This window comes from Sturnus vulgaris, chromosome 1 (assembly GCF_052056855.1).
Source record: "Sturnus vulgaris isolate bStuVul1 chromosome 1, bStuVul1.hap1, whole genome shotgun sequence".
NCBI classification, from domain to species: Eukaryota; Metazoa; Chordata; class Aves; order Passeriformes; family Sturnidae; genus Sturnus; species Sturnus vulgaris.
Window position 1 is genome coordinate 16,426,079 of NC_142243.1, and position 22,801 is coordinate 16,448,879.

General features: G+C 36.9%; 1 protein-coding gene across 2 annotated transcripts; it reads left to right on the plus strand.

Annotated features, from left to right (window-relative positions):
* The first annotated feature begins 2 nt into the window (after nucleotides 1-2).
* LOC106856667 (uncharacterized) lies at nucleotides 3-22,520 on the plus strand. Of its 2 annotated transcripts, XM_014882182.2 has the most exons (19): nucleotides 3-283; nucleotides 1,621-1,739; nucleotides 1,976-2,104; nucleotides 2,826-2,890; nucleotides 2,991-3,047; nucleotides 3,147-3,245; nucleotides 7,344-7,411; nucleotides 8,092-8,179; nucleotides 9,019-9,088; nucleotides 9,725-9,797; nucleotides 10,356-10,439; nucleotides 12,489-12,618; nucleotides 13,159-13,203; nucleotides 13,292-13,373; nucleotides 13,463-13,555; nucleotides 17,004-17,083; nucleotides 17,922-17,965; nucleotides 21,830-21,909; nucleotides 22,228-22,520. In XM_014882182.2, exons 1-19 carry the CDS (start codon nucleotides 109-111, stop codon nucleotides 22,348-22,350), a joined length of 1,704 nt encoding a protein of 567 aa, XP_014737668.2. In that variant the 5' UTR covers nucleotides 3-108; the 3' UTR covers nucleotides 22,351-22,520. The 2 variants fall into 2 exon arrangements, with proteins under 2 accessions (XP_014737668.2, XP_088016356.1); XM_088160230.1 differs by lacking the exon at nucleotides 2,826-2,890 and having other exon boundaries at nucleotides 141-283.
* The last annotated feature ends 281 nt before the right edge of the window (nucleotides 22,521-22,801 follow it).

Genomic DNA, 22,801 nt, shown 5'->3' on the forward strand with positions numbered 1-22,801 from the left:
ACCACCGCCCTCCGGCAGGGTGCCGGGCAGGCTCCCCTACGCCCTCTTTGAGGGCGGGAGACCTCAGGCCGGGTTCGTGGAGGACTCTGGAAGGCGGGGCTTGGGGACATGTGGTGGCGCCCGTGGCTGCCCGCCTGCCTGGCCTGGGGCTGTGTGGCCGCGCTGTGCGGCTCCCGCGGGCTCTGCCCGGCCCCGAACGCCTCCCGTCCCGAGCCGGGACAGTGCCCGCGGCGCCGGGCGGCGGAGCTCTGCACCTGGGCCCTGTCCTCCGACAGCCTCCTAGGTACGGCCTGCCCTGCCCCGGGGCTCTGTACACCTGTCCTGCCCTGCCCCGGGGCTCTGTACACCTGTCCTGCCCTGCCCTGGGGCTGTGTGTTCCTGTCCTGCCCTGTCCCCGAGCTCTGTCCTCGTGTCCTGCCCTTTCCCGGGGCTCTCTGCTCCTCTCCTGTCCTGTCCTGGGGATCTGTGTTCCTCTCCTGCTTTTGCTTGTTGGGTTGTAGCAGCGCCTAAAGCAGTAATTAAGTGAAGACTTGATACACACAGTCAAATACTAGTTCTAAAATTAAAACTAGATTGGTCATAAGGAGCCTTTCCCCCTCCCCTTTTTTCGCCCCCCTTTTTTTTTTTTTTTGCATGAGTCCCAATTACATGTTAGTGCAGAGTTGATAACCTGACACCTCTCTGGAAGTACCCACAGCATTCAAGCTCTTGGGCATACAAAAATGTTTGCAATCATAATGCTAATTGATATGATAACATTACAGAACTAATTTCATTAGGTGACACAATTACTTGTAAGCATTAATAAATAATAGTGATAACTCTTGTGACAGCTGGATATAACAGGACCTGTCATTAGAGGTAATGAGAAACATGGCTAGCAGCAAGGCTCTGGAGATGCTAACTAACTTAAAATTTTTACAAAACAGTAACAATCAGGTACTGAGATTTTATAACTAATGCGGAATTGTAAGATTGCTCCAAGCTAACATAGTAAACCACACTGTTTTAAAACAATATTTGTCCTCTGTTACCATGGAAGAGGGCACAGAGTAGGTCTGAAGGAAGAATGAAGCACACATGTATGCTACAGCAAGAGCTACATCTTCTAACTCATTCATTCACTGTTTACATTACTCAGAAAATACTTCATCTGTTTTCTTAGGTTGCATGGTGATCATTGCTGCATGTGGACTGTACACAGAGTTACTGGTGCACAGTAACTTAAATCTGTTGCACTACATTGTTCAGCTGTGGGGAAAGCTGAATCTCCTGCAGATATCTTTTAGGCTATATATAATTGAGTGCAACATCAAACTGCCCTGAGACTGCCACAGTCTATTAAAGATGTTCTTAGATATGATTTAGATCTTAAAACTAGAATGCCCTGGTAGATTCTTTCACTGCAGAATTTAGTCCTTTTCAGAAATTCCAAACGATAAAATCCTAAATTTTTTTTTACTTGCTTTTCATGAAGGCTTAATACACATTGGTAAAGTTGTAATGTTACGAGTTTTAATTTTTTTAAAACATTTTGGCTGGATTTAAGAGGAAACATATTAAGAATAACAAAATTAATTGTTTTTTATATGGCATTTGTTGTCTGTTTCATGTTTACAGATATTTTTCCAGTTGACGTGATCCATGAAAATTATGTCCGTAATGTGAGAAATTGCATTTTTTCAGTTGTCTATCCTACACCTTTTAAATCTAGAGTTCGTCTTGTAGCTGTTTCAAAGGTTCGCTATTGTTTTTTATTCCTCTCTAATTAGTAAAAATTACTAATACGTGTACTAAAGTAGATTTAAATATTCATAGGCTATTTGTCGTGAAACATCTTCTCAATATATACTTTAAACAAACAGAGCATTTAAAACATATTGTGACATGTCTTGTAATGATGAAATCTGTAGAGAAAACATGTTCATTACCACTGAAAATTTGATCATGTTCAAGTATTATTTTTTTTCTTCAGGATGTTCTTGAAAATATTTTAGATCTTGATATATCTGTCAAAGGATCATCTGATTTTCTGGAGTTCGTCAGTGGTGGGAAAGTGGCATTTGGGTCTGTTCCACTGGCCCATAGGTATGGGGGTCACCAGGTAAGTATGGTACTCGTTTTTCCAGCTGGAATTGTGTAGGTCTTTTCTCGTGACTTACACCTTGATAATACCTGTGAGTACATGAGTATGTGCCTGTGAGTACATGAACACTCACTGACATATTGATTGCAAACTTGTTCTTCATAACGGGCTGCAGGTGGAAAAGAGCTATAATATCCTTCCACAGTACCCTGTTTACTTGCTCTGCTTTTGTTTATGCCTGAATTGAATTATCTTTTTAACTTTTATTAGCTGCTGAGTCTGCTTAGCACCCCAGCAACCTGGCCAGCTCTGCTCGTGATAGCTCAGAGGAGCAGAGAAGGACAGAGCCTCACTGCAACACCATGAGTACTAAGATTCAGGTTTCATTTAAATGACCATGGTAATTCATGGAGAATAATGGTAGAATTTGATTTGTAATTTCCAATTTAAAAAACCAAAACAAGCCATGTGGGTTTAAAGGCTCATTATACAAAAAAGACAGGTCTGTAGTTGTACATTGTAGCTGGAAGGTAAAGAAAAAAAGAGGATTACTTTTGTTACTCTTTTCCTGTGGTTTTCTGATTAATTTTTTGAGTGAGTGTGGCAATACAGCTTTAGAGATCAACATTTTAATATGAGCAAATGTGTCTTTTGTGGCGACCTAGATTTAATCTGTATTGTTTCAAATATAACTTCTATGAATGATAGAGGACAATAATTTGATTTTAATTTTTGGCAGTTTGGTAGCTGGGCAGGTCAGTTGGGAGATGGAAGAGCCCACTTGATTGGAGTATATACAAACAGGTGTGACATTTTGTTTAAATGTCTGTTGTCTGTGTTCAGTTTAGCTGATTCATGGTTAACCCGAGGCCTGTTGTTAGAAATGCCAATGGTATTTTTGCAGGCATGGTGAGAGGTGGGAACTACAGTTAAAAGGGTCAGGAAAGACCCCATACTCCAGGTAAGATGCAGTTATTCTCTGTGCTCTAAAATGGAATGTTTTCTTTTTGAAATTTGCCTTGATTTTATGACCTATTCTTTATGTCTCTATTTTCCATAGGAATGGTGATGGAAGAGCTGTGCTTCGTTCTTCTCTTCGGGAGTTTTTATGCAGTGAGGCCATGCACTATCTTGGAATTCCTACAAGTAGAGCTGCTAGGTATTTTTTTTCCTTTGTTCACAGTATACTAATTTACAGGTAATTTTGTGACTGTGTTTCACTGAATATCAATAAAGCAGGACAGTCAGTTTCCAAGATGAAAGATCTCTTCATATGTATGCAATCAGAACAAAGTATCTTCTCCACTGATTTTTGGTGAAAAGTTTCCAATAATAATAATAAGCTCCCGTAATTAATTTCATCCCATATTTTACTGGATTCTAGAAATAAAATTTAACTTTAGTGTAGTAAAGACTCATTTCTATAAAATTAATCCAAATTCTAGAATCTAGCCAATTAGGAAAATGTTGAAAGTGGCTGGTTTTGTACTGTCATTTTTAAGATTGCTGGGAAAAATTGTCAGTCATATGAACAAACATTAATATTGGAGGTAGAACTGAATGTAGGCAATTCTCTCAATTCTCTCTCAATTCTTCATCTGTGCAAACACCCCTTGAGCAGAGAGAGTTCATAAAAAAATTAAAACTAATTCTGTCTGAATCAAAAGAGACTAACACATTCATTCATTTGGATAATTTGCTCAGAATCAAGTAACTTTTTCAGATATTTTCTGAAATATTATCTGAATATTTTCAGATGATCCTGTTTAAAATGTCAAGTTCATTTTGTGTTCCACGTTGTCTCAAGTCTGTACTGCAGTGTTTCAGGCTTCAAAGAAAGCAAATGTTCTGCAGAAAAGGCCTGTACTCAGCTGCCACATGGTTAGGTGTCTGCTGTATTTGCAGAGTTTCTGCAAATCTCTTTAGCATTAGTTCTAACTCATTGCTCTGTTGAAGTGCAGTGTTTGTAAATGACATTTTTGATGGTTTATTCACTGACTTCATCTTGAGACTCTTTGCTGTTGGCTGTTAATGCAGAACTTTAAATCTGTCTGAATATCAGCAGGAAATCATTTGGCAGGTTAGAGCCTCTCTTTGCTGTCGTCTCAACAAATTGTTCAGTGCAAAATCAGTATGAAATTACCCCTTTACTGTGCACAAAGTCTACTGAGCACACAGTGTGCTTTAGTTCTCTGCTGGCAGATTGGTTAAATGCCTGGTTCTCTTAACTGTTGTACAAGCTCTGCAGACTGTTTGCAAGACTTAATTTGGAAAAACCCCAGCTGACAGCCATATTCTTCCCGATGGGGAGCTGTTGTACTGAGGCTGGTGGGATGTACTTAACAGAGGTCTTGTCAAGTCTTGGCAGAAGTGGGAGGAAAAACCTTATGGCTTATCCCAGAACACCCAGCAGGTTGGTTTACTCTATTAACTTTAAGTGCTGTGTTCCCAATGGGGTGCTACAGTTTATGACTGTACTGCCAGATACAGAACACTTCATACAGTACCATTTTAGTCACATACTGGGACTACCAGTGAGCAGTGTTTGTTAGGCATTAATTCAAAAAAGTGACCCAATATGCATAGTTTTCTGAGTGGCTCTACTTGCATAGGGATTGATGTTCATTCAGAGCAGCAGGCAGAGCACTGGGAGTGTAAAGTCAAACCCTTAAGTGAGAGCCAGGTAGGGAGGGATATAATCCATCCATCCATCCATCCATCCATCCATCCATCCATCCATCCATCCATCCATCCATCCATCCTTCTGTGAGTGCTGTTCCAACCTCTTTGGTGTAAAGAGCAATTTCAGTGCTCTGTTTCCTGCGGGTGAGTCTACAGCTGATCTGCTGCCTTGTCTCCAATAATGGTACTTAGCAGCTACAGGGACCATTGCTCTTCTAGTGGGAGTGTATGTTTATGTGGCTGATCAGGTACCTGGCCAGCTCTCAAGTATTCCACATCCTTACTAACTAAATGTTGATGCCCCCATTTTTTATCCACAATAGAAGTGCTGGTATTCTGTAGGAATTTTGCGGAGAGTCTGATAAAAGTTACACAGTAAAAAGGAAACAACCTTTCTGGCAGAGGTTTACTGTTCAAAACAGTAAAGTTTAGTAGCACAACTTTTGTGCTTCTGTCCCCTAATGCTCTGCTGCACACAGTATTTTGTAGGTGTCTGAGGTTCCTTCCCTGTTTCTAATTTTTTTTGTTTTCTCTTAAAGGATTAAGGTTTTCTTCTTCCATCACATTTATATCAGAGCTTTTTGTACTTAATCCTACAGACATACCGATTTGTTTCTAATGAGTATTTAAAAAAGACCCCAACAAACCCTAATTCTTCTTGTATCAGTACAGCTCCAATAAAAGGACTAGATTGATTTCTGTATATTTTTCCCCTCCTAAAATAACTGCCTCCCCTCACTGCCTGTTCTTTGCAGTTAACAGAACATTCAGTTTTGAATAGCTACTAGGTATCTTCAAAAATACTGAATATAATAACAATAATTTAGTTTCAAACCCATAGTTACTGTTGCAAGCAACTGCATTAGGTAAGACTTCCTGCTATTTCTTTGCATGACCTTTTTGTACATAGTTATGTTTATACGGATTTTCCACATTTTTGGTTCAGCTGAATTCTTTCTAAAATTTCAACGCTCAAGTATGTAAAACCAGAATCTAGTGTACTTCCAAAATTTAACTCTTGGGAATTAAGACTGTGGCTGTCTTCAGTCATATTTATGAATGGAATATTCGGTTTGTCTCTTGTTCTTTGCTGTGTACCTCAAAGAAAAGTTTGATTCTGTCTTCTCTGCTCTTCAGCTACCAAATAGGTAGCAGATATAAATAACTGCATTAAATATCAAACAGCATGCCACCCAACTAAATTTTGAATCATGGAATTGTAATTTGGGTTTAAAGAAACTTTTACTGGTCTAGTGCAATTCTCCCCTCAATGAGCAGGGATATGCTCACTGGATCAGGTTGTTCAAAGCCCCCTCCAGCCTGACCTAGAATATTTCCATGGATGGGGCACCTACTACATTTCTGGGCAACCTGTTCAGTGTCTCACCACCCTCTGAGTAAAAAACTTCTTCCTAATATCTAATGTAAACCTGCTCTCTTTCAGTTTACAGCCATTCCTATCCTAGAGACCCTGATAAAAGTAACTGTCCAACTCTCTTGTAGCCTCCTTTAGGACTGGAAGGTGCTGTAAGGTCTTCCCTTACTCCCCACAAACAGCCCCAGCTCTCTCAGTCTGTCCTCACAGGAGAGGTGCTCCAGCTCTCTGGTCACACTTGTGGCCTTCCTCTGGACACACTCCAATAAGTCCATGTCTCTCCTGAATAGAAGAATATTTTCCAGTTATCCACAAGCAAAAGAAGAATTATACAAAAATACCTAAATTATCCTCCTGCTAGACTCTTGAACAACGAGTCTTCTGTGCCTATTGAGGGGATAAGATCTCTTTCAGAAGATGGCACCAAGCTGAATTGTCAGTGTAATCCCAGTTGCTTTGGAGAGAAAACTTCCTACCTGTTAACCTTAGAGGAACACGATGCCCTTGTTTGTGAGGATTTATTTTTCCTGATAGAACAGAAAATACAATGAAATCACATATTTTATTTAGACAAATTAATCTAAGTTGTGTAATATTTTAGAGCAAGTTGTACTGAACTCTCACAAACCTCAATATTTGGATAACCATGAAAATTTACAGAATATGCAGAATTTTAAGGCAAATTAAAGGAAGAGATTGGTTTTAAAAATCCAAGTAACAGTAGCAGTGATTGCTAAGGGTCGCAGACCTGTCTCCAAAGTTTCTGAGATAATTTTGGCTCATGTAAAGGGCAACCTTCATCTGATGCAACAATTTGGTTTCTAATTTCTCTCTCCTCACAATTTCCATGTTGTCCCCAGAGAAACTGTGACTTAGTTAATATTACAATCACATTAATCTGTCACTGAAGTTCTAAGTGAATGCACTGCTCTTTTTGAGAGCAACCATCTCCCCAAGAACAGTGAGAGTAATGAAATTGGACAACACTGTATTAAATACGAAATAAATGTATCTTGGTCATGAACCTTGGTAAGCCTCAGCATCTTCTTTGCCCGTGTCATTTGTAAATACAAAGCTGTGCCACCAACATGATCTTTCTTTTTATGAAGAAAATGAATTTATAAAAAATATCACTTTGATCTTCATTATGAATTATTTTTGCTGAGATAACTTTTAACGTTCATTTCTTGTTTGCTACAGCTTAGTTGTAAGTGACGATGATGTGTGGAGAGACCAGTTTTACAATGGAAATATTAAGAAAGAAAGAGGTAATTAACATATTTTAAAATGTTACAAAATTGTAGTTTAATTCTCCGTGAAAAAATGTGTAATAAAAAGCAATAAATTGGCTTAATTTTATTTATTAATTAATAAAACCTCTCCTGAGAAAATTAGTCTGAAACATATATTGGTTGAAGAAATGAAGCCCTCTGAACAGGTCTTCTATGATTGTGGTATACATATTGCAAAACTAGAATTTTTATTTTCATTCCCCACTACAAAAATGATATTGGAAGCTAGGGAAATTTTCCATTGTTTTGACAGCAATACCAGGATGAGTGGAATGCAATTGTGGCCATGTCATTGCTACATCATCTACACCTGCTCTGAAAAAGAGTGAGATGGCACAGCACGGGGAAAAATCTGTTTGTGTTCTTTCTTTGAGGCTGGCATTTCTGGGGTGATTCTAGTATTAATGCACTAACAAAATTTTGCCTGTGGTAGCTGGTATAGAAAATCAAGCTTTATCATTAAAATGCATGTGTAGTAAAAGAATGTTATACATATTTATCTGTTATGTGTTAGGCATACTTACAAAAATATCAGTTTAACTGTGCATATATAAACTCTGTGTCTATAGAAACAACACATGGTGGCTTTTGCTAGGAAATGTTTTATTTTGGTGATACTCTGTTTACATTTAAACACACTTGTCTCTCTATTTAAGGTGCAATAGTGCTACGACTTGCCAAATCGTGGTTTCGTATAGGATCCTTGGAAATCTTAGCTCACTCTGGGGAACTGGACTTGCTAAGGTTTGAATTGAATCTTCATAGTAACTGGAATAGTTTTCTCAACAATCAGATTACATTAGAATTCGTGTGTACAGTTGGAATTCAGACATAAATTATTTAGCAAGTAAGATTACATAATTTAGAAAGATAACTTGCTATTTTTATACAAGCATACCCAAGATCTTACCTCACAAGGGTAAAACCCTTGAGATGTTTCTCAAGGCCTGGATCTTACAAAATGAAGAAGGTTTTAAACCTAAGTAGTTCTGATAACTAAGCACTAGGGGAGGAGTTGTTTGTTTTAGAAAGATTTCTAAGTTGAAAGTGTAAGTTCCTACATTTCTCAGTTTTCTGTGACAGGTCCTGCAAATTTTAATGCATATATCTAATTTCCCTAGGTCTGTCTTGTAGGAATGTGGAGCACTGTTTTAGGAATGGCCAGTTACTGTGGAAGTAACCCTACTTCATAAAAATTCAGCCATAAGATTTTCTTTGTGAGAATTCTGATGTGGAATGGTTATACTGGTTTTTTGGAAATGCAAACTCTTTTTTTCCCCCTAAAAACTGAATATTGCTGCATGCAAAATCACATTCTGGTGTGCTCCAGAGATTTAATGTGGGGATAATTTTAACTCTGTGTGGCAGTCTCCAGTCGTATTTAGGACTACAACCATAGGTTTTATCTCTGAGCATTTGGAAGAACTTAATCTAATATTCATTGGAATAAATAGACGGAGGTTTTTTAATAACTATTAGTGGCAAGCTGTAGATCAGCATTTTGTTTTTTGAAGACAAGAATTTTTAATGATCAGTTCCAAAGTACCAGTTTTGTTTAACGAATTCTGTTTCTGCTGTTACAGAAGATTACTAGACTTTATCATCCAGGAACATTTTCCATCAATAGCTATGAATGATTCAAATAGATACCTGGTAAGTCTTTTTTAAGGGTCATTTTTATTTTCCACAAGCATGTGACCAAAATTACAGGAAGGTCTTCACAATTTCAAGTTTTACGAGATTTTAAAATTTGAAGTAAGCTTCCAGGTTGTATTAGCAAAAGTTTATTAATTCTCTGTAGTAAAAATCTGCTTCTTGATTTTTTTTGTTTTCTCAAAGTCAAATATGAACATTTTTCACCAGTTTCCATTATGAAATTGTTTATTGTATAGCTTCCATTTTCTGTTGTTTTTTGTTCTCTTACTGCTTGGGTTGTCAGGGAACAGTGGTCATGAAGTGTGCTTTTGCTAATGTAAATGCAGTATATATAGTATAATGTAGTATACTGCCTGGTATATATAGTGTCTTTGGTTTTTTGGTTTTTTTTTTTTTAATTTTACGTCTTAATTTCTTTAAGGGCATCTGTGTATACTTATTTAACTATAGTCTTTGCTGGATAAGGTTATTATGCATTCACATAATTTAGAGTGGGAATGACAAGTCCTGACAGACAGATAGATAAATTTGAAAAATAGAATGTATTACATATTTCTAAAGTGAGTAAAATGCTTATGTATTTCAATATTTTTGATGCAGAGAACTTGAAGTAAAAGATGTGTTTGATTCTAGGAATTTTTCTCTACAGTCGTGTCAGAGACTGCAAATCTCATTTCCTTGTGGATGTCTGTGGGGTTTGCACATGGTAAGGTGCCAGATGGCACTGGCTTTAGGGGAGGGATACTTTACAGTAATGTACTTCAAAATTGCTTTTATTTGTCACCTTGGTCTTTAGTTCTGCTGATGTCTTCACCTACAGCTTTATCTGTTATACAAGGGGCTTTTGCAACTGAGTTAGGCTGTCTGATCTCTCAGAGCACAACTGTGACAGGATGAGAATATGGGAGCAGGAATTCTCAGAGCTGTTGCAACAGTGCAGGATACAAAGGCAGGGTACTGATGCCATATATAAGTTCAAGTGCTCTGAGTTTGATCCATCCACATAAAGCTTCTGCCTTTTACAGTGCACAGGACACCGAGCTGTCCAGCTTTGCTGCAGATTTGTGGGATTAACCCCAAAATAGCAGTGGGAGCCTCAGTGTCCTGCAGGGCATGGGCTGGGGGCAGAGGGATGGGTACATTTTCCAGAGTCTGGTTTCTGAGAGCTCTCTAAATTCAGTGAACCTGTTTCAGAGCAAATTGCCTAAATACTGGGGTTCAGGTGGAATTTTAACTTTCGTTTCTCCTTTCTGTTTAACTGTAGGTGTGTGCAATACAGATAACTTCAGTTTATTGTCCATAACAATAGATTATGGTCCATTTGGATTTATGGACTCCTATGACCCAAGTGAGTGTAGCACCTGTTTTGTTTTGTTTTGTTTTATTGTTTTACTTAAAACATTCTTTTTTATATTAAATTATATAGTTCCCATTGCATGAAAACCCCTTTTATTATTAGCAGAAAAATCATAAGCATGTTTGAGAGCTTTAGGGAAGAAAAATTGCATCAGTGACCAGTTTTATGTTACACTATATAGATTGCATTCAAGGACTAAAAGTCTTGTTAATGAAATATTACTATTTAACCCATTTCCATGAGACTGTTTCCACTTGAACACCATCAATTCAATAGATGCTACAAGAAAAGCCTAGAAAAGTAAAAATTGTGTATTGCTGGAAGCAGCCAAAAGCAGAAGTGGAATACAGTAACTTTGCAGGCATGATGTTCTAGCTTTATAGTCACAGCAGCTGATTATGTTTTGGAAGAAAAGAAATCAAACCTACACAGTCATGGTAACCTTTCTTTCAAAGTCTTAACTCAGTCAGTCTGGGATTGATAGATACAGTATGATAGATATAGGTTCAGTATATACATAAATGTGTATTCGTAGAATATTGTTTATAGTTTGCAACTGAATAAACTTCAGAATCAGCAGTGGTTATCTTGCTATGTGTTTTCATGCCTGCAGCCTCAAATTAAGGAAAAGGCATGAGATTAAATGTCATATTGTTTCTATTGTATTGAACAAAATGAGGCTTTATTTGCTTTTAGATCTTTCTCTATAGGGTGGGTTGACCCCAGCTGGCAATTAAGGACCCACAAGCTGCTCCTTGTTCATTCCTCCCTGCTGTGTCCTGAGGGAGAGAATTGGAAAAGCAAGCTAAGAAAAAGCTTATAGGTCAAGATAGACATGTAAATAAGTCAAGGGGAAAAAATGGGCAGGGGTGACCAGCAAGTGATGCAAAGACAATCACTCACTATATCTCACCACCAGACTGATGCCCCCAAGCAACAGCTGCCGTGGAAAAACCACCCCCAGTTTTTATTGCTTATCATGGTGCTATAGGTGTGGAATATCCTTTGGTCAGTGGGCTCAGCTGTCCCAGCTGCATCCCCTCCTAGGCTCTTGCCCACCCCAGCCTCATTTTCTGGGCTTACAGAGTGAGAATGGAGCCCTGGATGCTGGGCCGGCCCTGCTGAGCAATGTGTAGGACACTGCTGTGCTATCAGCACTGCTTTAGTCACAAGTCCAGCATAGGGAGCCAGGCTGCTGTGAAGAGAACTGACAGTCCCAGCCAGACAGTGCACCCTAGAGCCAGATGAGAGGTTTTAGAGTTGAAATTCAGATCTGAACCACTCCCCAGATCTGACAGATGAGGTACGAGTCTCCTCCTTCAAGCTCAGTTTGATGTCAGTGTCCTCTGAGGACTTGGGTGATGCTGTGTGCATTGATCAGCTTGTCTGGGTTTGAGCTGAGTGAGGGGTTCCCACTGATCCCTAGAGACTGCTGCTGTAGATAGGCATACATTTTACTTCTGGATACTTGTAATTTGCATTACAGGTATTTGTTATCTCCCAGATAATGGATTTACATACTGGAATATTTTTATGTGAATACAAAGCTTTCTTGTGCAATTGAAACAAATCTTGCTTAGGTGGGCTATTAAATACATATTTAATATATGTGTGACTTTTCCATAAGTACTTAAATCCTGAATCTAGTTGGGCATTTATTTGCTTAATATGTGCTAAATAGTAGCGCTAGATGTAGCAAAAATACTTGGTGTTAGTGTAAAAGAGAGTGTTTTTAACGCAAAAATGGTCTTTTTCTCTGTAACCATCTGAATTTACCTTGTATCTTCAGGTAGGAAAATGTCACTTGTGACACATGGGAACTTGTGTGTGAAGGATGTATTTCTTAGATTTGCAAATAATAGATCTTGAGTTAATTCAATTTAAATAAGTATTCTTGTGATCTGATTTTAAATATTTAGTAGTTTTAGGTCTTCTGTAAGTTTGCTGTATAAGTATAAAGCTTAATGTATTTCAATATTTTAACATTGATTGTTCATGGTAATTACTCTGTTATGGAATGGAATGTTTTGTTTGAAACAGATTTTGTTCCAAACACATCTGATGATGAAAGGAGGTATAAAATAGGAAATCAGGCAAGTGTTGGGCTGTTTAATCTGAGCAAGCTGTTACAAGCTCTAAAACCTTTATTGGATCCCAGGCAAAAGCAGCTGTAAGTAATCCTTAAAATATTGTAATGCTTAAAGGAACTAGTGAGATGGGGAGACCCTGTCATCACCATATGCTCAGGAAAGAAAGGAATTAGCTTTTAAAATATTTCATTTTTTTGAACTGGAAATTGATTATGGATTAATTATTGGCCAGAATAAGATTGGAGGGTGGGGAGAAAAGTTTTTGTTGGTCATAAATAGTAGTAAAATAGGACCACAGGGAGGTATTAGGTGTTGTGTGATCCTTTCTCCTTTCACTAAGGTAGGACCTTTGCGTGTAGTTTTCTAATTAGTTCTAATTAGGGTTGTCTAGCTTGTTTTGCAAGACACTTACTTAGGAAGACCATGCATCTTTCTGAAGGAATGAAGCAGTATTTTAATAGCCTCTTGTAAAGATTCTTATAGGAAGAACAGCTATCCTAGATGATTGAGAATATCAATGGATCTGAGCAGGCAAAGTTTTCATTGTTTAGTGTACAGCAGGATTATACCCACAGCAGCAGTTTGGTTCCTTAGAACTTGACATTTCTTTTGTTTTGCAGAGCTTCCCAAGTTTTGGAGGGGTATGGTGAGCACTATTACAGTCGGTATGCACTCTCAGAACTGAAACCTTCTAATCACAATACTATAAAATATATAATGTTCACAATTTCCATACTTTGTCACTATTTTCAGTTTCACAGAACTGTTCAAAACAAAATTGGGTCTTCTTGGGGAGAATGAGAATGATAACTATTTGATTGCTTTCCTGTTAAAAGTGAGTTTACTTTGCTAATTTTGTTGGCAAACATCTGAACTGACACTCCACAGTTGAAAAGCACTCACAGGAGTATCTTTATTCACTAGATTATGGAAGATACAAAGGCTGATTTTACAATGACATTCCGAGAACTGAGTGAAATTACTGCAGACCAGTTAAAGGAGCTCCATATTCCTGAGGTATAAATACAAGCACCCAATCTTATGAATATTTACTATAAAAAGAGTAAATCAGGTTGAGCATAACCCCAATATAGTAGAGGCAATCTCAAGCCATAATTAATCTGGGAAATATGTTATTGTATCATTATTAAGGGACAGAGGGACTAATACACCTGTCTCAGGCTACCACCCCTTGTTAAGCCTATGTCTGGTAATGATGGATGTGTTAATGAAAAGTGCTAATGAAAGGTACATTAATGAAGAATGCTGAAGTCAGATTTTCAGTTTTTGGTACAGGTCCAATATGAGTAGTCATAAATATAAATAAAGGATACACAACTGGGAATGTAATTTTCTTCACATTTAACGTGGATTTGCTACAAACAACTTTCTTCCCTCTCATGTCCATTTTTTTGTTGTTTTGTTTAAGAATACTTTTTGTCCAACAAGTGAAGTTGCACAGGGCTCTTGAGGAAAATTTTGGCCTCAGGTCAACCAAACTGTTCCTGACATGGGTTTACCAGGTGGCCTAAACCTCTGCTCAGGTGTATTTGCTTACCTCGGTATCTAATGATAAGTGAGATCCCATCTCAACATAAACTTCTGCTCGAAATCTTTGCCCACAGTGGCCTCTGCCCTTCCTTGAGCATGAGATTGGTTTTAAATGTAACTTAAGGCATAAGAATACATTTTGCTTTTGTGTCCTGCTCAGCCTGCTATCACATTCCCTGTTTCAGCCTAAACTTATTCTTCAGGACCAATGGAAGAATCCTCCATATATAAAAGACATGAAAGTATATAAGATTTTTACCTGGATGTAGTGCAATCTTTGGAAGTGGAAATATAGCTGAAATATTTGAACTGGACAGAGATGCTAGGCAAGTCATAATTGGATAAAAAAGCAAAAGAGAAATTCTGAAAAGGAAGCTTGTAATGTAGCTCTGAAAAACAGCCTAATCTGGAAGAAAATAGCCTTTTTGCAAGAGCCAAATTGATTTTTTTTCTTTTATTCTTTAATACAGTGCCTTCTTCATGTGATGAATATTGTTAATTTTGCCTGGGAAACTTCGTTGCCTTCTCCAAACATATTATTTATGTCTGTTTGTTTTTGTAGCCAATTTCAAACGAGAGCAGGTGGAATCAGGAGGTTGTTTTAGGCAGCAGGATGACTATGTAAAACACAAGATGAAAATGAGGAATTGACGGTTCTTTTTCCAAGTATAATTAAGTGATTTTGAGCAAATTTTCTGGTTTTCCTTTTTTTTTTTGTTAACTAAGAGGTCTATCCTGACCTTTTTATGAACTCGAAGCCATTAAGAGTTTAAAAGTTTAGGTATTCTAGAGGTAAGCAACAAAAACCCCCAGCAGCTGTGGCTTTGGAATTAACTGCTTGCACAGGGGGGTAATAAGAGGATGGGTGTGTTTGTAAGAGAAGGTATTTTTGTCATAGAACCCAAGGGATTTTTCCATTTATGGCAACTCCATCTCCCTATCTTTGAAGATGTTGGCTGAGGAACCCGTGATTGAGGTGTAGCTGTGACCCTGCTGCTACACCAAGGGTCATTTTCAGCTTTCACTTGGTAGCAACCTGATCTTTTTTTTTTTTTCCACATAATAAAATTATTTAGCCCACAATTCTGAGTTCCAAAACTGATGTGGAAAAACAAGTACAATTTTATGCTGGTAAAAAGTTTTCATTGTTTTAAATAATTCCAATTTTAAAGTAATTTCACCTCTACTTATTTACACATCAATACTTTTATGAGTAAGTTTTCATATTGATTTGTATATCACTTAAGGTTTTTGCAACTGCATACCAAAATTGACCTGCAAGTGCCAGAATCCTTTGGGAACACTGCAGGAGTCCTTATATTTAGTATTAACTGAAAACATTCTGAAATTCCTCCTAAAGCAGCCTAACTCTGCACATCTTTGAACAAATGCTTGATTCTCACACTCGCCTGTTATCCACCTGCCTGATTCCCAGCTCTTGGTAGTTTCTGTGCTCATTTTTATGATCAAATATAGTTTTATTATATTTTTTACTCTTATTTCTCAAAAAAAACCCCCAAAACAAAACCAAAACCAAAAAACCCAGATGGGGCAAAATCTTTTCCTTCTTGCTTTTAATTTCTCTTACATTTTTTTTTCTTGAGTATGTGCTATTTACCTCCTTTTATCTATGTCCATTTCCTCCTAATCTCTTCTTTCTCTGAAGTTCATTTTTTGTCTGTGAGCTTTGGCTGCTTTCAGCTGAGGAATATGAAGCAGCTGTTAGCTCAGTCAGGTCAGCCAGGGAGGCCTGGTTTGTGTTTGCTGTCCATCACTGGAGGCAGTAACCCCAAGCTCTGATTTCTTACTGTCAGCCTTTTCCAAATTCTGTCTCCTTTCCTGCTGTCTCTATTCTTCTCAGTTTTCTCCTATTCCTGTAGAATTTAGTTTCCCTTTCTCTCCTTTTTTTTATTTATATATTTTTCTTATTGCACAATTTTTGATAAAAAAAACTCTATTAATATATCTGACCCACATACAAGTCTCAGAAGAGAGTGAAACTTGTAATTATGTAGCTTAAAAAATGAATTAGGTCAGACATCAAGCCAAGGAAAAACAGGGGTGAAATGCTAGAGGTGTTTAGGTAAAATTTGTCATAATCAAATGGATTAGTATGGATGTATCATGCTAGCAAAAAGAAATAATTTGAATACAGAGGAAAGGATACTAGTAGAATGTTTAATGAGAAAATTCTTTGAAGGGTCATCATAAGTTTGCCTTTTAAATCCTTTTATTGTTCATTGTCCTGGTGTCAGCTGGGATAGAGTTAATTTTCTTCCTAGTAGCTGGTACAGTGCTGTGTTTTGGATTTAGATTGTGAATAATGCTGATAACACACTGATGGTTTAGTTGTTGCTGAGCAGGGCTTACACTAAGTCAAGGACTTTTCAGTTCCTCGTGGTGCCCTGCCAAGCAAGGGGGCTGGGGGTACACAAGAAGCTGGGAGGGGACAGAGCCAGGACAGCTGACCCAGAGTGGCCAAAGGGATATCCCACAGCAATATCCCACAGCACCTGGTGTTGTATGCCCAGCTAATAAACTAGGGGAGAGCTGAGAGGGGCCCTGCTTGGGAGCTGGCTGGGCATAGGTTGGTGAGCAATTGTTTTTTCATTTACATCACTTGTTTCTGTCAGGTTTTATTTCTCTCTCCTTTTGATATTTTCCTTTTCATTGCTATTATTATTGCTGTTGTTATTATTATTATTATTATTAAATTATTTCAATTGTTAAACTGTTCTTAACTCATGAGTTTCCTTACTTTTAACCTTACTTTAAACCCCCACTGAGCTCAAGCATGAGCAAGTGCTTATGTGAGGCTTAGTTGCCAGCTGGGGTTAAAATGCAATATTTGTTGATTACTTTGGTTTTTGCTTAACTGGAGAATAATTCTGATTACCTGCCATTAACTCTTTAGGAGTTCTGGGCTCTCCAAGATCTGGCTAAACACAAATTATTTTCAGAATGGGTTACTATGTACCTCCTGAGATTAAACAGGTGAGTGTGACTGCAGTTTAAACTGTGTATTTGCCAGAAGCAGACAACTTTATTCTGCAGTGATTTTGCATAGTCTTTAGTGAGTCTAATAAACTGACCCAGACATGGTTTCATATGCCTTTTTTGACTTCATGGTTCTAAATTATGCTGGATTCAACAATAATTACTGCTGTAGTTCTGTTTTGACACACAGATACATAAAAATGACATAGGAAGAGTGATTTCTATTCTTTGTCCTTCCTTGAGTACCTGATGAGTTTTCTTTGGTTAACAGTTTTTCTTAAAATACCAATCCTACAGATTCAGTCCAAGAATCACAAACAGGCTTTGCAAGCACACAGGATTAAGTAATGTCCAATTACTGTTTATATATATGTACTTACTATGTAATAACATTGCTTTATGGTGGCAGGGGATGGAAATTGATCAGTTGCAAATACAAAGATGGTATTTGGAAACCGTGGTGTTGCATAGATAGGAATGCACAGGATTCTTTTGTGTTAAATCATTAAAGAATCTAACATTTTTTCTTAGTTATATATGGTATACGTGGCTAATAGTAGTGAAAATAAATACATATCAGGTACTTGGAAATATTATTCAGTAAACACAATTCTTAAGGGAAAAGATCAATATAAGGCACAAAACCTACAAGAAGGTGTGAAGTTTTTTCCAAGTCTAATCATTCTTAGAGATTTATGCCAGCTTCTGCCAAACACAAAAGCAGAGCACTTAATGATTTTAATAGAAGTCAAATAAGATATTTCTAAAAATAAATCAGCATAAGCCTCACTAGCTGAAGTGCTTTCTGTTTTTCTTCTTTTTGTTTTTCATGTAGTAACAATGGTGACTCAGATGCCAAAAGAAGAACAAGAATGGCAAGTGAGTAAAACAACCCAAAGGAATCATATGGTTGCAGATGGCAAATATCTATTTACATATGTTTCTTTAGTGTTAGATATTTTTATTTTTGTGTAGAACTAAAATACAGTATTCTTATGAAGAGGAGAAGCTCTCATTATGCTGCTGCAAATCTTGTAACACTATACATTCTTTCTGTCTGTCTCTGTCCTTTCTACATGCTACATAGAATTCAGATTTCTGATAAGGACACACTTTTTCTTTCTGTCACCCGGAGAAAAAACTCCTTGTGAAAGGACTGTCTAGTCATAGAAGACAAAGGAAAGTGTTTTCATTCTCCAAGTTATTCTAAACACAAAATGACAAAGGTACTGCAGTTAGGTATCACAGCAGATATGAAATTCCAAGAATTGTTCAGTGGGGGATATTTTTGATCTGCAGTAAGCTGTGGTAAATTTGTGAAATTTGCTTATAAGAGAAGATGAGCAACTGAAAATCAATGGCTAAAAGGGAATGAAGGAACTGCAGGATCTGATCAAACTCTGCATAAGAGGCTTCACTGTTACACTGCTTTGCAGGGTGCTTCCTGCAAAGCAGGATGGAAATGGCTGCACTCTTTTGTTAGATATTGATTGGCCACTTTCTTCTAAAACTCCAATCGATTTGCTAGGAAAATGGCAGGAGCTGGCACTGACTTTCAATAATGAGATAGAGGGCATAATTTATGGTTTCAGGTTTTCATCCCCATTTTCTAACAAAGGCTCTACCATTTTTAAAGAACACTTCTTAAAGTTCTATATGTATTTTGGAAAGTTAATATGAAAAGAGCTACCAAGAAGAAATATTTCATTTATTGTTTTTTGATAGGGTTAAGAAGCTTCATCTGTGAGTTTCTGATGGCCAGCACTCAATTATAATTTTGAATTTTCAAGCTCCTGTTTTCCTAAGCTAAAATTGAATGCTGAAAACTGTCTAAACACACTTATTTTTTCTGTAGCCTTTGAATCTGCATTTAGAGAAAATCATGACATTCAGAGGTTTTATTCCAAATCAGAAAGGATCCTAGTTTGTCAATAATCTTCTAACAAACCATCATTATGTTTTTCTACATGCACCTCAGGGGATCTCATATTACAGGAGACAGATGAAATACAGAAAAGGTTTTGCCTTCAGAATCACTTGTGCTGATGGGCTTAGTTTTGGTAGCAGTCAAAACTTGATCTGCAATGATTCATGGTTCAGTTCGTTTTCTTCCATATAATCACCCATCACTCTCTATTCATACTGCAGAGCTGCAAATATTTATAATAGGCTACTGATGTTAGTTTGTTAATTGTTTTATTTAAAATCAACAACTCTTGTTGGATTTTTGCTAGCTGTTCCATATTACAGTGTGACTGACATTTCTTACAGAGGTTTTTGCGATTTTTTTTGTTCATTTTTACATTTTTACATCCATGCATTTAAATAGATTGCTTAGATGCCCCTGTGGTCTCTTTAAAGTTATTTCAGTTTTTGTTTTATTTGTTGTTTGTTTGTCTGTTTGAGCATTTGCTTGTAACAGCTGTCCTTGTCAGCACAACTTCCAGCAGAAATCTGGCTCAGTTCAGCCAACTCTGCATTTTTACACAGCATTTCATGTTGAAGACAAAACTGTCCTGGATCCTCAGATTCTCAGCTGGGTTGGGAAATTCCACTAAATTGTGTACTGCTGTCTTTGACTGACCTTGAATATATTGCCATTAACACCTCATTATTCATCACCCTTTCCTAATTGTTAGTAAGTGTCATAAATAATCTCACTTCTCAAAGTACATTAACTTGAATCATTTGAAGTCATCACTTATTCATTATTTTTACTTTTTTCTCCCTTTATTTAGTTTTCAGTTCTTAGTAGCGTTTTATCTTGCACTATCTAAACTTAGTTCTTCTGGAGTTGATCAAAAAGTTTTGACAATCCAAGTCTAAAATTGTATTTCTTTACAAAAGAAGCATGTAAAAAAAGTAGACCAGATCATGCTTAGAAAGGGCACAAAAGTTCTTTTGCTTTTTCCTTTTCTTATCTGGCTTGTATTAGTCTTTCATAATTATCTTGTCACTTTTGTTAAATACCGATATTTTTAAAACCACTGTGAAACCTGTCAATTTGCAATTGTTAAGATTTTATTTCTGGGACAAATATTCCCCTGTTAAAATGACTCACAGCTCTAATGTGAATTACCATTTTTTGAATGAGTCATATGTTAACTTTTTCACCTTTTAAAATATTTTTTTAAATAGTTATCACATTTTACTATTGATAACCCATTTACTGGATTAAATAAAATACTTGGCCAGAGCAAATTGTTTTGCCAAGTGGTAAAACTCTGGTTTTTAGCAGTTAGGACAGAATGTTGGTATGCCTGTGTATTGGTTATCAGGATTCCCAGTAGACAGTTGTATTTACTGGCTTTTTTAATATGTGTAAGTACATATTAGACAGTGCAGATGTGAAAAAGAAGAATGTCTGTTGCCTCTTCTAATATATTATTTGTAAATAAAATAATAACTAATTGATTAAAAGAATTGAGTAGAGGGAAGTTTGAGATGGTAATTTTGATGATTCCTCTGCTTTCTCCAATACCCTCTTTCAAATATGCTGTAAGGGTATTTATAAGTATATTTTATAAAGCTCCATGGATTTAAGAAAAGAAATATATAAAACTAACATTCATATATAAAACTAACATTTATTCATATAAAACCTACTGGGACATCAATGGAAAGAGAAGGAGATGAAGTTTGTGTATGTCCATAAAGCACACTTTTGGTTTCAAGTGGATGGGTGAAAAACCTTTGGTATCACTAACTAATATTTTAATGTAATAAATGCTTACTGAATTGGGGAAAATATATACCAATATAGGGGAAAATACAGACCAATGGTAAATTAAGACTTCGAAGCAGGTATGAAGTGTTAAAATTATTCTGTAACATTATTTTGATCATTAGGTAAAGGGAAAACTTACTGAAGTAGAATTCTAGCCTTTAATTGCAAAACAAAAATAAGAATTTCGTTTACATAATCTGCTAAGAAATTGATAACTAGATCCATGTGTGCTTATAAGAATTGTCCCTGGCATACAGGTTGACAAAACTCCTTTTATAAGTTGTTAGTGGCTCTGCTGTAGGATATATCCTGGTTTACTAATTCAGCAGTTTCATTTTCCAGTGTTGCTACATTCTCTCTACTGTTCATTAGACAAAAGCAGCCTGAAACAAGGCAGGGAAGCAGTGCAGTTGTCATGAGGGTTTGCAAAAGAATACAACAGGCAGTTGTGGAGAAAACTGAGGAACCTCTGCCTATCCCCAGCCAGGAGATTAAAAGGAAAGTTGAAAAAGTAGTTTCTAAAAAATACAGCTGAAATGTAACATTAAAGGCTTTTATGGCTGAACTTTTGTTACATGACATAGGAGTGTCTAGGTACAATACTTTAAAGGATATCTTAGTAATTACTTTTTAAATTAAATAATACCATGTTCATTTTTGTGATCTCCAGGCAGATATTGACAACACTGAAATATTTTCCATGAATACATCAGGAATGTAGGGCATGAAACTCATTGCACTTGAAAAGCCTGCTGGTGTTCCTGACAGCAAATCCTTCCTGTATCAATGTCATGTTCTGTGCTACTCTAATTTCTCTTTGGCACTTTGGCACTATTGATAGTGAGAGTTTAAAACATCCTTTTAGCAACTCATAGAATTAAGTAGATTGATTCATTCCTTTTTCTTGATCTGCAAATTTAAATCTTCTTGAAGATTTCAGTGACATGTTTCAATCACTGTTTTCCTTTTGTTGAATATGTCTAACTAAATTTAACATTATTTACTCTTGGTTTCAGATGTTAATCCTAGATACATACTGAGGAATTGGATGGCAGAATCAGCAGTGCAAAAAGCTAATTTGAATGATTTCTCAGAGGTAAAATTATCTTTTTTTTTCTTGACAGATTTAATAATAACTGGCATAACTGCTAATGAAACAATTTTTACACTTACATTTTGACCAAAATTGTACCATATAACACCAATTGCTATTTAAAATACTAACAAAATTATCAATAGTACTAATTATAACATAAATAGTAGTGACTATATTAATAGTAATACTAATAAAACTAAGCAATTCGTGTGGTAAGTTTCTGGAGCCAGGAGGGTGCATAAGGCAAAGTGGAAAAAAATTTCCTTGTTTACCAGAAAGCATTTTGTATAAAACTTACCCATTTCTAATTGCTTCCAGGTTCAGCTCCTAGAGCAGGTTTTACAACACCCCTTTGAGAGGCAGGAGGCTGCAGAGAGAGCAGGGTACTCCCTGCGCCCCCCAGCTTGGGCCAAACATCTGAAAGTCAGCTGCTCATCCTGAGGGGCATTCAAACAAGCAAGAAGGATGATGAAGGTCAAAGCTCAAGCCTTCAAATAGGGCTAAAGGATCAAGCCACAGGAACTCCTCTCCCTTAGACTTTGTGAACTGGTATCTGCTACTGTTCTTGACCAACTTATGAAGTCTTAAGATTAAAGAAGTGCATCACTGTGTATGGTTGCATCAGCAGATTATACTGGCATTGACAACTCTGCCTCTCACATTCAGCTGTGCATTGAGTCCCAATATTTAAGTTCTGCCAAACTGTCACAATTAACCTCTCAAAACTCATGGCTGATCAGGTGAGTCTTAATAGCTTTTAGTGATTGATCGATTTAAAATCTATCTAAGATAGTTTTAAGAATGCAATATTTTGATGAATTTTCCTCTTGCTGTTACACACTCGTCAAATATAGTCATGTTCTTAAATTTTGCAGACCTGGCACAGAGAATC